The sequence below is a fragment of the Hypanus sabinus genome, chromosome 11 (assembly GCF_030144855.1).
Source record: "Hypanus sabinus isolate sHypSab1 chromosome 11, sHypSab1.hap1, whole genome shotgun sequence".
In the NCBI taxonomy this organism is placed as follows: Eukaryota; Metazoa; Chordata; class Chondrichthyes; order Myliobatiformes; family Dasyatidae; genus Hypanus; species Hypanus sabinus.
In genome coordinates, this window is record NC_082716.1 from 35,561,879 (window position 1) to 35,574,862 (window position 12,984).

The window sequence follows — 12,984 nt, forward strand, 5'->3', positions numbered from 1 at the left end:
GAGTACTTTTGCTTCACGTGACCGGCCGGCTTGTCACCGCCCCCGACGAGAAGATTACGGTGACCGAGGTGTGAGTGGAGTCGCGGAAAATGAACGGCTACACTTTACTTTACACCGGCATTACCGTGGCCTTCTGGTCCACCATTGTTGTTGTAGGTAAGGAGCTGTTGGAGTGGAGGCCGGCTTCTTGAATGGTGCGTCGAGCCGGGTGTGGGGCCTAGCGCGGCTGCTCTGGTGTTGGGAGCCCGGAGCTTTGGGGCATTGATGTTCCTGTACTGGCCCTACGTTACCCACTGTGGGATGCCTGCAGTGTACAAATTATGGGGAAGTCTGTGACGTTAGATCGTCGCCTTCTGTCTCACCTTGATGATTTTATTTGAATGAATTATGTCCCTCGCCCTTTTCCCAAAAAAAATCATGGGTTAAAATTAAGTTACGAAATTCACCCAGAGATGGCCATCTTCCTGAAAATGTTGTTTCTAAATATCGTGCTGTTTTATGATTAAACTCGAAGACAAAATTTTCATAAGATGAGATTTAACTATTAATGTGTTGTAGGAAAGGTTTTGGCAATTTCTTTTTAAAACCCCTTTCGTGTCACCACTGTGAATCTAAGCGAGAATTTGTCAGGGGTCTGTTAGGCGCATAGTTGTCACTTTTGTATATTTCTAATGACTCCTGTCCAGTTCTACCCATTTTTCTCTCATATTTTCGTTGTAATTGTGGTTCAATTTGTTTGTGGAGTGGCGTGTTTCAAGGGTTATTTTGTGTGGAGAATTCATACGCCGGACTAATAGATCTAACATTTTTGAAAATGGGTGGAATAAAAGTAGATTATCACTGCTTATGGGAAATTAGCAAAAAACATTCCTATAAAGTCAGCAGCTCTCATGAACAAAGGCGTTAGGGAGATCTCTCAAAATGTATGAGGGCATCAACTCTCACACAATTATTTCCAGTAAAATGACATGTGACTTAAAGGGGAACTTGCAAGTTGTTTGAAGTCTCAAGTGCTTTCTTGACCTTCTGGATATTAGAGGTCATGAGTTTGGAAGATACAGCTGTAGAAGCCTTGATGAATTGTTTAAAAAAACATCCTGTCGGTACTCATTCTAGCCATGTTTACTATGTAATTTAAGTTGTTTTATGAAGCATATTCAAGTAAGCTGTTTTGTTCTGGCTGGTATTAAAATTGGGCCTTGTTGGAGCTGCCCTCATCCAGAAGTTTGTGTACAAAATTTAGATCATCACATTGGTGTACAAAATGAGAGACTAACTTGGCACCCAATTGCTTCTATGAAATTGAGATCCAATGAGCAGGAGCAGATGAATTGATTTATGTACTTGGAGTATTGTCAACAGTTTTGGGCCCCATATCTCAGAAAGGATGGGTTGTCATTGGAGAGAGTTCATGATGATTCTGGGAATGAAGCAGTTAACATATGGGGGTGATTGGCAGCTTTGTGCCCATACTCACTGGAAGAATGTAGAGGCAACTGATTGAACCCTACTGTATGTTGAAAGGACTAGATTGGGTGGATATGGAGAGGATGTTTTCTATTGTGGGGGTTTCCAGAACTAGAGAGCACAGCCTCAAAACTGAGGGGTGACCTTTTAGAACAGAGGTAAGGAAGAATCTTTTTCGCCAGAGAGTGGAATCTGGAATGCTCTGTCACACACTGTGGTGGTGGCCAAGATCATAGGTATATGGAGGGGCAGGTAGTGTTGATAAAATGGGTAGGCTGCAGAAAGACTTTGACACTTTGGAGAATGGGCAAGAGAGTTGCAAATGAAATACAATGTTGGAAAATGCATGGTCATGCACTTTGGTAGTAGAAATAAATGTGCAGACTATTTTCTAAATGGGGAGAAAATCCAAAAGTCTGAGATGCAAAGGGACTTGGGAGTCTTTGTGCAGAACACCCTAAAAGTTAACGCGGGTAGAGTTGATGGTGAAGGGAAATGCAATGTTAGCATTTATTTCAAGAGGCCTAGAATACAAAAGCAGGGATATGATGCTGAGGCTTTATAAGGCACTGGTGAGGCCTCACCTTGAGTATTGTGAACAGTTTTGGGCTCCTCATCTGAGAAACGATGTGCCGGCATTGGAGAGAGTTCAGAGGAGGTTCACAAGGATGATTCCAAGAACGAAAGGGTTATCATACGAGGAATGCTTGATAGCTCTGGGTCTGTGCTCACTGGAATTTCGAGAAATGGTGGGGGGGGGGGGTGGTGGCTGTGGAGAGATCTCATTGAAACCTTTTCAACATTGAAAGGCCTAGGTAGAGTAGATGTGGAAAGGATGTTCCCTATGGTGGGGGAGCATAGGTCTAGAGAGTATAGTCAGGATTAAAGGCCACCCATTTAAAACAGGGATACGGGGATATTTCTTTAGCCAGGGCGTGATATATTTGTAGAATTTATTACCACAGGCAGCTATGGAGGCCAGGTCTTAAGGCAGAGCTTGATCGGTGCTTGATTGGACATGGTATCAAAGATTGCAGGGAAAAGGCTGAGGAGTTGGTCTGAGCCAGTGGGGGCGGGGGGGGGGGGGGGAATCAGTCATGATTGAATGGCAGAGCAGACTCGATGGGCTAAATGGTCTAATTCTGCTCCACTATCTTGTGTGTTGTTTGTGAGCCAATTTTAAGGTTAACTTTAAGTTTTGAAGTGGGATGAAAAGACATTAGGAAAGAAACCTTAGTTTGTTTTAATCATTGAGTGAGAATGACATACTTATATCATAACACCATCTGTTGACCATGACCTGTTAATACCGTTGGACAACATTCATGCCTTAACCTACTGAGCAAAATGGATTACTTGGCATTTATTCCTCAACTCAGTGAGTAAGGTACATTATTTGGCCATTATCACATTGTGCCAATGTCTACTGCACTGCAGAGAGTTTTTAGCACCTCCTAAAAAAGACAGACATTATGAAGCAAGAGGGAACTAAAAGAATATATGGTGCTCTTAATGAACTTCTGATTAAATCATTTGGTAATAGCTATATTGGTATATAGAGAAGATGGTGCTTCTTCAAATTGCCTAGAACTTTCTAGGCTATTTGCTTAGACCCTGCAGCGGACAGTGAGGTCAGCTGTGAAGATCATCGCGGTCCCTCTTTCCGCCATTACAGATGTTTACACTACACGCTGCATCCGCAAAGCAAACAGCATTATGAAGGACCCCATGCACACTCATACAAACTCTTCTCCCTCCTGCCATCTGGGAAAAGGCACCAGAGCATTCGGGCTCTCACGACCAGACTATGTAACAGTTTCTTCCCCCAAGCCATCAGACTCCTCAATACCCAGAGACTGGACTGGCACCAACTTACTGCCCTGTACTGTGCCTATTGTCTTGTTTATTATTATAATGCCTGCACTGTTTTGTGTACTTTATGCAGTCCTGGGTAGGTCTGTAGTCTAGTGTTTTACTGTGTTGTTTTCACGTAGTTCAGTGTAGTTTTTGTACTGTTTCATGAAGAACCATGGTCCTGAAAAACGTCTCGCTTTTACTGTGTAATGTACCAGCAGTTATGGTTGAAATGACAATTAAAAAGTGTCTTGACTATAGAGTTGAAAATGTGACGTTGTGTGGTGTGTGAGGAGCAACAATATTAAGCAGCTATTTTTATGAAGCAGCTTACTCACTGCAGGTTACCCAAAAGTGTGTGTTAAAATAGACTGAGTAATTTCGATTTTGTAATTTAAGTGTATATCCATGTGTTAAAAGTGTAGTATTCAGAAATTGCAAAAGCCTGCTAACTACACACAAGTGTATTTAAAAATGTTGTCAAGTGAAATGTTTTGTATAGAATTGGAAATTCCATAAACTATGCAAGATAGTTTTGTGCAAGTACTTTTGCTATATTTAAGCCACAAGACATAAGAGAAGAATTAAGCAATTTACCCTATTGAGTGTGCTCTGCCATTCAATCATGACTGATTTATTAGTCCTTGCAACCTCATTCTCCTACCTCTCCCTGTAACCTTTGACACCTGTACTAATCATGAACCTGTCAACCTCTGTTTTAAATATATTCAGTGACTTGGCCTCTGCAGCTGTCTGAGTTCCACAGATTCACCTCCCTTGGACTAAAGAAATTCCTCCTCATCTTTATTTCAAAGAGGTGTCCTTCTATTCTGAGGCTGTGCCTTCTGGTCCTAGATTCTCCCATCTTAGGAAACATCCTCTCCACATCGACTCTATTTAGGCTTTCAATATTTGACAGGTTTCAAGTTCTAAGTGTGGAGCTGAAGTGGGATGAGTAGGTGAAGGAGTTTGCTTTTGAACAATGGAGAGCAATGGAGAGCACTCTGTAGTCACAAAATTGTTCTACGCTGCAAGCATTGCAGTACCACCTTTTATCAAAAATGAAGAAATGAGATTTAAAACAAAAACACTTTTCATCAGTAGTTGTACTCTTTTTTTAAAAAAAAATGTGCAGATCTGTTTCATGATCATAAACGAATGCAGTTTTAAAATAGTAAGTAGGGGCCCAAGTTATTCTGTTATGGTTTACCACTGACTGTTAAAAAGTAACTTGAGAAATATTTTTATAATGTTATACTCCAACAGGAAACAAAGAAAGTAATCTGGACCAGAGATGTTTAAATAATGCTTCCACACTAGTAACTTACAATAAGACATTTTGGAGTAATATATATGGAAAATTGCATACCTGTATGCCAAATTTGTGAGCAGTAGATGCAGTTTTTGGGCGTGTGATACTGAGAAATACATTTGTTGACTATTTTTAACTACAGAGCTGGATTGTGCAGTTTCAAATTAAATACAAGGGTGAATTTGTTGATCAACAATTTACTTCAGAAGAGCGGGAATATATTAAGTGGTTAAAAAACCATTTAAAAAAAAAATTGGTTAAAATTAGGTAACAGAATGAGAAGTTACATTGGGCTTCTCTCGAACTACCAAAAAACAATGTAGAAGTTATAGAGCAGCAAATCTGCAGGCAACCTTTACAAAAATCTTTAGCAGAATATAAGCAAAACTTCAAGCTCTTTAGTTTGACAGAACAGTTGTGTGTGTGTTATAGAGGAGAATCTATTAGGGTACAGCCTTGTGCCCAGTGTCTCAAGACTTCTCATCACAGCCCACTCAAACAACCATAGCAAGTTAACTCCACTGAAATCTGTGCAATTTGTGTGAGAATGCTGCAGTTGGGAGGAATTTGTCAGGTTTCCAGTATAACCGGGTGCAGCTTTGGGGGAGCTGTGGGCTGTGCCAGATTCCTGACATTGCAATGCACAGCACTGGGAGTGTTAGAGTTGGCACTAAGTTCCCAGCACTGGAGTGTTCAATCTATGCAAATTTTTTTAAGGAAGCTGCAGTGAAATGTGTACTTCCTGGGTGTTTTGAGGACCGGATGTCTACAATAAAACACTGCTCTGTGGGGTGGCAGTAGTGGAGCACCCATATATAAAAATGATGGGTGCATAATGGAAGTTGGACGATTCACACAATAATGCAGGTATCAAATGAGCTCTTTGAATTAGTTGTCATAAAAGAAGAAAACGTTATTGTTCCAGTAATGGAGGCTGTAAATTAAGCTATTTTAGCAATTTGCTTTTATGAAACTGGGTAAGGTGCAATATCTGGAAGTGGAAACTAGATTAGTGATGGCAGAACATCCATTTTCAATTTATGGATTGCAGAATGATTCTCGTGGAATCCTATTGCAATTCTGATTCTTTAGAAAATGAAAGAAGGATAAACTAGCCAATCAATTAATTGGAAGGAAAATAAATAGAAGCTATAGCCAAGAATAAAATTTACAATAATGCAATTATGATGCCGGTATGGATTACTGGCACCTGTAATTTGACAAAATTAGATTTTGTTTTCAACTAAAATGGTTGATGAAGATGGTGTAGCAGATGTCACGTAAATGCACCTGAATACTGAATGTCATGAAATAATTATCTTAGTAATTTCAGGCTGTTGTAACTCCAGAGATTGCTCAAGTACACTTGGGTAGTGGGTGCAAAATTTTTACTTTTAGATATTGTATAAATTATATTGGGCTTAAATAGTGAAGATTTGCATTTGTGAAATGACATTCACTCACTACAGGCTGCATCTTCAGAAATTCTTTAGAGGAGATACTTTCTCTCAGGAGTTCTACTTTCAGAATAAATCAGCTTTCATTTTTCTTTTACTAATATATAAATGTGTAAAGCTGATCAGAGTATTTAACTGGAAGTAATCCGTATTTACATACTGTTTTTCGAAGTCTTTTTCAAAGACATACCAAAGTATTTTAGTCAATGGAGTAATATCTGAGGTATGGTCACTGGGGAAAGACTACATGCAAGTTGTGTGGATCAATGTGTTAAAATAAATAATGAAACAAAACTCTATTTCAGTGAACTGGTTTGGAGTAGATATAGACGAGGGAAGTGAAAGCCATGGGACTATTTATTGATGCACTTTGAGCCCTATATAAGCGGCAAAAGGAGAGTAGCACCTGTAATCCACATACTGAAAAGGACTGAGTTGTGATTATTTAGTAGTGAAACCAGAATCATTTTGTATATGAGATGTTCTGAAATGAATTTTTTTCTATTGCAGGCATTTGTTATACAATATTTGACCTGGGATTTCGTTTCGATATAGGATGGTATGTAATTTTTATTATTTAATTGGACCCTTTATTTTTAAACTGGTATGTAGTAACTTAGATCCAATAAACTCTTGTGACAATCTCATCAACTCCTAATACTTGTGTGTTTGTATGCAGATATATGTTTAAATTTGTCACTGTTAAATAGTAAAAACTTATTTTCACAAATTCAGGGTACGATAATGCACAGAAAAAGAATTATATTGTAGAATAGCAGAATTTTTTAAGGGCCTTCTTTCAGAATTCTTATGTATTTGACCGTAGTTTACCAATGCAGTTACAAAAAAAGTAAATTCAAGTCACTCCTTTGCTTGGTTGTGTGGCCACACTTTTCACTCATCTCCAGTTTGGACTTTATCAGGACTACTCTGTTCTAGCAATGCCAGTTTCCTTGAAAATTTAACAAAAACACTAAAAGTCAAATCCTACAGAAATTAATTTCCCTTTTGGAATTAATCTGTAAACAACACTTCTATTCCTCTTAAGACTTTTCTTCAAGTCTAACACATGGATAAATCTGGAACTTTTCCTTTGTTCGTGGTCTATTTCTGAATGAGTTCCAAGTTTTCTTGTTTCATGTGATTCAATGACAACATAGTATTGTATTTTGTGGCCACGTTTAATTTTCATGAAAAATATAGAGCTAGACATTGATAGCAAAAATCTGTCAGTTAGATCTGAAACCTTTGCTGTAGATAAGAAACTTTAAGACCTGTGTCTTCCGTGTTGGAGCAATGGGTAGATTGGCAAAAATTTATAGTTAAAATCAGAATTTTGCTTCTTTCCACATTTACTTGGTTTGCTGAACCCTACAGCATGATCAAGACAAAGTATGGCACGGTGATAATGAAATTGAAATGGGAAATTTTTATGTTCTTCTAACTACATTCCAGATTATGGGCGTAGTCTAAATATTCTCTTTAATTTGGTACAGAATTGGCAATTTCTGGCCACTATCCTTGTGATATTAACACTTTATAAAGTAAATTCCATATCAAAATGTTTCCAATCTATTGTATGATTGCCATTCACACTCACAAAACACGAGACTACAGGTGCTAGAATCCAGAGCAGTTCAGACACTGGAAGAACTCAACAGGTGAGACAGTGCCAATGGAGGGAAATGGGCAGTCAATGACCCTTCACCTACATTTCATCATTCCAGATGAGGAGACTCGACCTGAAATTTTGTCTGTCCCTTTCCCACCGTAGATTTTGCCTCAGCCTCTGAGTTCCTTCTGCATTTTGATTCAGATGTGATGTTCAGTTGTGTTTAATTGCCCCACATATTAAAATTCTGGCATTTATAGAAGTTTAAATGCTCTGATCAAATTTCAACTTTCCACTGTGATTTCACCAGCATTGGAGTTAGGAAGTTGCTTATCACTTTCTTTGCTGGATTGGATTTTGCTCAGGACCAGAGCCCACTTGAGAACTTTAGGTTAATTTCTTTTATTAAAATTATTCCAAAGTAGTTAAGTTTTTAATAACTATTTTTGGCTTTTTTTAAGTCACTAATTTTTGTAGTGAATTTTAGTTTGGCGGGGTGTAGCTGCGTCTCTGTCATAGGAGGTGTAAGAACACCATCCCTCCGCCTGCCTGCAGGTCACCCTTGGACAAGGTGTAGCACCAGTTTAGCCCCCAATCAGGATCACGTGAAGACATGAGAGCAAGTGGTGCATGGTCATATGAGCAGCTGGTGCATATCACAAATCAGATAGTCTCTGAAGATTTTTGGTAATGGCTGGGGTCACCCATCTTGTAAAGACACTGCCCAAAAGAAGACAATGATAAATAACTTCTGTAGACAAAAATGTCAAGAACAGTCATGATCAAAGACCATGATCATTTATGTCATATGACAGGGCACATAATGATGAATTTTTATAGTGGAAACCTAAGCAACAATTAAACTACTGTCAGATTTGTCAGATAAAAAAAGCTTACCATCGTTTCATATAGTAAAGATTTTAGTGTTCTTGGAGATTTTGCTATTGCTCTGGACTCTGAGTTACTTTGGACTACAAGTTCAAAGTAAATTTATTATCAACATACGTATGTAACCATATACAATCCTGAGATTCGTTTTCTTGCAGGCATACTCATTAAATCCATAATAGAATAAAGAAAGACTACACCAATTTGGGTGTTCGTCCAGTGTGCAAAAGACAACTCTGCAAGTACAGGTTAATAAAAAAGCCATAAATATCGAGAACGAGATGAGTCCTTGAAAGTGAGTTCATAGATTGTGGTAACATTTCATTGATGGGGCAAGTGAAGTTGAGTTAAGTTATACACCTAAAATTCTGGAGGAACTCTGCAGGTGAGGCAGCATCTGTAGAAAAGAGTACGGTTGATGTTTCAAGCCAAGACTCTTGAAGACTGGAGAAAAAAGATCAGTAGATTTGAAAAGTGGGAGGAGGGGAGGGAGAAACACAAGGTGATGGGTAAAACTGGAGCTCTCACTCCGGATCTCTTCAATGATTTCACATCTGTCCACATCTTATTTCACTATGGACGTCCAGTCTCTATACAACTCCATCCCTCCTCCCCCTCCACCACCACTCCTCTTTCTGTTTAGCAGAACTTATCCTCACTCTTAAGTTTTTCCTTTGGCTCCTCCCATTTCAAACTAAATGTGTAGCTGTGGGCACTTGCATGGGTCCCAGCTGTATCTGCCTTTTTATTGGCAACGTGGAACAGTCCATGTTCCAAGCCTACACTGGTGTCCATCTCCCACTTTCCCTATGCTACTTCGACTGCATTGGTGCTGCTGCTTCCATCCATGCGGAGCTCATCGACTTCATTTATGTTGCTTCCTGCTTCCACCTTGCCCTCAAATTTACCTGGTTCATTTCCAACACCTCCCTCCCCTTTCTCAATCTCTCTTTGTCTCTACCCCTGGAAACGACTTATGTACTGATATCTTATAAACCCATGGACTCTCATAACTGCCTGGACTGCATCGTAAAAACACTATCCCCTTCTCTGAGTTCCTCCATCTCCGCCATATCTGCTCTTAGAATGAGACTTTTCATTCCAGAAAGAAGGAGGGTGTCCTCCTCCAAAGAAAATGGCTTCTCTTCCTCCACCATCAACGTTGACCTTGACTGTGTTTCTCTCTACCCTCCCCCCACTTTCAACTCATCTTCTCTCCAGGCCTGCTGAAAGATCTCTGCCTGAAACGTTGACTGTACTCTTTGCTATAAATGCTGCCTGCCCTGCTGAGTTCCTCCAGCATTTTGTGTGTGTTGCTTGGATTTCCAGCATTTGCAGATTTTCTCTTGTTTGTGATTGAGTTAAGTTATACCTTTTAGTTTAAGAACCTGATGGTTGAGGGGTAATAATGGTTCCTGAACCTGGTGGTGCGAGTCCTGAGGCTTCTGCACCATCTTCCTGCTGGCAGCAGCGAGAAGAGAGCATGACCTCGGTGGGGGGTGGGGGGGGGGTCATAATGGATGCTGCTTTTCTGCAACAACACTCTGTGTAGATGGGCTCCATAGTGGGATGGCTTTAGCCAAGATAAGCTGGGCCATATCACTACTTCTTGTAGCAGTTTCCTTTCAAGGGCATTGGTGTTTCCATACCAATTAATGTACTCTCCACCACACATCTATAGAAGTTTATCAAAGTTTTAGATGACTTGTTGAACCTTTGCAAACTTATAAGTAGAGGCACTGCTATGCTTTCTTCGTCATGGTATTTGCATGCTGGGCCCAGGACAGATCCTCTGAAATAACACTGAGGAATTTAAAGTTGCTAACCGTCTCTAGCTCAAATCCCCCCCCCCAGTGAGGACTGGCTCACAGACCTACGGATTCCTCCTTCTGAAGTCAGTAATCAGTTCCTTGGTCTTGCTGCATGGAGTGTGAGGTGGTTGTTATGGGACCACTCAGATTTTCAGTCTCCTTGTATGCTGATTTGCATTGGCAAATACATATATTGCTACAATTGTGTCTTCACTGGGTTGAGAATGTAGAATGTTCCAAGCTTTTAAAATTCAGACAGATTTAAAGAAAAATGAAGTGACACAATGAACTTGAAACTACCAAGGCCAATTTGGCAGGCAAATTAAATCCAGTGTATTTTGTTAGAATTTGGTAAACCTGCAAACACAGAAATTCTCTTTTCCATTTTGTGTCTGTGTTCACTATAATAATGTTTCTTAACTTCTTCTACAAACAACATGCATCAGCATCACAGAGTAATAGAAAAACTGTACAAGTCTCCTCCAGAGGGACAATCATTATTCTCCAAATGTATAGAATTCAAGTATACTGTACTGGTCTCTTACTTCCTGAATGCTCTACTTAGCACTGTTCAAAGGATCAAATTCCTTGTTTTATTTCTTGTTTGGAACTAAATGTTACCTCATTTGAACCCCATTTTAAATAATGGGATTTTTTTTTCTGTTCACTTTTCCTTTCCTATTTTGCTCTAATATTGAAACCCAATTGTGGGTTTGAAGGCTGATCCTTTAAAAATGGTTTTGTCCTATTAAAAGGAACCTGGGCACCCTATTTTAAATACATAGGATACAAAGGTGATCAGTAGATCCTTACTATTATACATCTCTCTTCAATCCCCCTTCCAACCATTGTGTAATACTTTGGACTTGTTTTCGCTGCTTGCGGATCAAAGTTAGAGGTGAAATAAACATTTGTTGTTCTGTTTGTGCTAATCAACTTGAACAAAACATCAAGAACTTGTGTTAATAGTTACATCAGAACTAGTGAAGATACAATTTTCCATTGCAATTTTTAATCTTGTGCAACATGACCATGCATACAGTACACCATTAGTGACTTTACCCATTCACCCAACCCGCCAAGTCCTTGGGCAGACTCCCTGCTTCCTCAGCACTGCCTGCCTCTCCACTTATCTTTGGATCATCTGCAAACTTGGCCACAAAGCCATCAGTTCATTTATCCAGATTATTAACATAAAATGTGAAAAGTACTGAACCCAGTGGAACATCACTAGTCACTAAGCCAAGCAGAAAAGGCCCCCTTTATTTTCACTCTTTCCTTTTTACCAGTCAGCCAATCTTCAGTCCATGCTAGCTCCTTTTCTGTAATGCCAAAGGCAATCTTTTCAGCAGTCTCATGTGCAACACCTTATCAAAGGCCCACTGAAAATTCAAGTAAATGTCAGCTGACTCACCTTTGTCTATCCAATCTATGATGTCTTCAAAGAATTCCAACTGATTTGTCAGGCAAGATTTTCCCTTGAAGTTATGAAATGAAATAAAATAAAATCTTACCAGCCACTAAAGTCGGGATAACTGTCCTATCATTTCCACTCTCTTGCCTCCTTTCCTTTTAAAGAGTGAAGCGATGCTTGTGGATTTTCCAGTACTCTGGAGCCATTCCTGACTTGTGAGCCTTGAAAAGTCATTAATGCCTGCACAAACTCTTCATCTACATCTTAAAACCATGTGGGGGTAGTCAGTTCAGTCCAAGTGATACTTATCCACCAAAAGGAGCCTTTTCTGGTTGGCTGCCAGTGACTTGTGGTGTTCCCCTGGTCAGTATTGGGATCGCTACTTTTCACACAGTGTTTGTCAGTGATTTGGATAATGAAATTGGTGGCTTTGTGGCAAAATTTACAGTTGATACAAAACTAGGTGGAGGGGTAGGTAGTGCTGAGGAAGCAATTGCAGCAGGACTTGGAAAATTGGAAGAATGGGCAAAAAAGTGACAGTGTTGGGAAATGTATGATAATGCATTTTGATAAAAGGAACTATGTGTGAGCTATTAACTAAATAGGGAGAAGGTCAAACATCAGAGGTGCAGAGGGATTTGGGACCACCTCGAGCAAAACTTGCCAGAAGGTTAATTTTTAGGTTGAGTCTGTGTAAAGAAGGCAGATGCAATGTTGACATTTATTTCAAGGGGAATAGAATATACAAGCAAGGAGGTAATGCTAAGCCTTTTTAGACACTAGTCAGGTCACATTTAGAGTATTGTCAACCACTTTAGGCCCCATCTCTCAGAAAGGATGTTTTGTCATTAGAGAGAGTCCAGAAGACGTTCACGTGGATGATTCTGGGTAAGAACGGGTTAACATGTGAGGAGTGATTGGCTGCTTTGGGCCTGTACTCACTGGAATTTAGAAGAATGCAGGGGGATCTCATTGAAACCTACCAAATGTTGAAAGGACCAGATAGAGTGAATGTGGAGAGGATGGTTCTTATGGTGGGACATCTGGAACTAGAGGACACAGCCTCAAAATTGAGGGGCAACCTTTTGGAATGGAGGAAAGGAGGAATTTTTTAGCCAGAGAGTAGTGAATCTGTGGAATGCTCTGCCACAGACTGCAGTGGAGGCAAA

General features: G+C 39.8%; 1 protein-coding gene across 1 annotated transcript in view; it reads left to right on the forward strand.

The window, feature by feature from the left end:
- Positions 1–12,984, forward strand: part of atp6v0b (ATPase H+ transporting V0 subunit b) — a 24,839-nt gene continuing 11,855 nt past the window's right edge. Inside the window, exons 1-2 of the mRNA XM_059984121.1 lie at positions 1–156; positions 6,601–6,649. Coding sequence (XP_059840104.1) covers positions 90–156; positions 6,601–6,649 — 116 coding nt within the window. The 5' untranslated portion in view covers positions 1–89. The remainder of the gene's footprint in view (positions 157–6,600; positions 6,650–12,984) is intronic.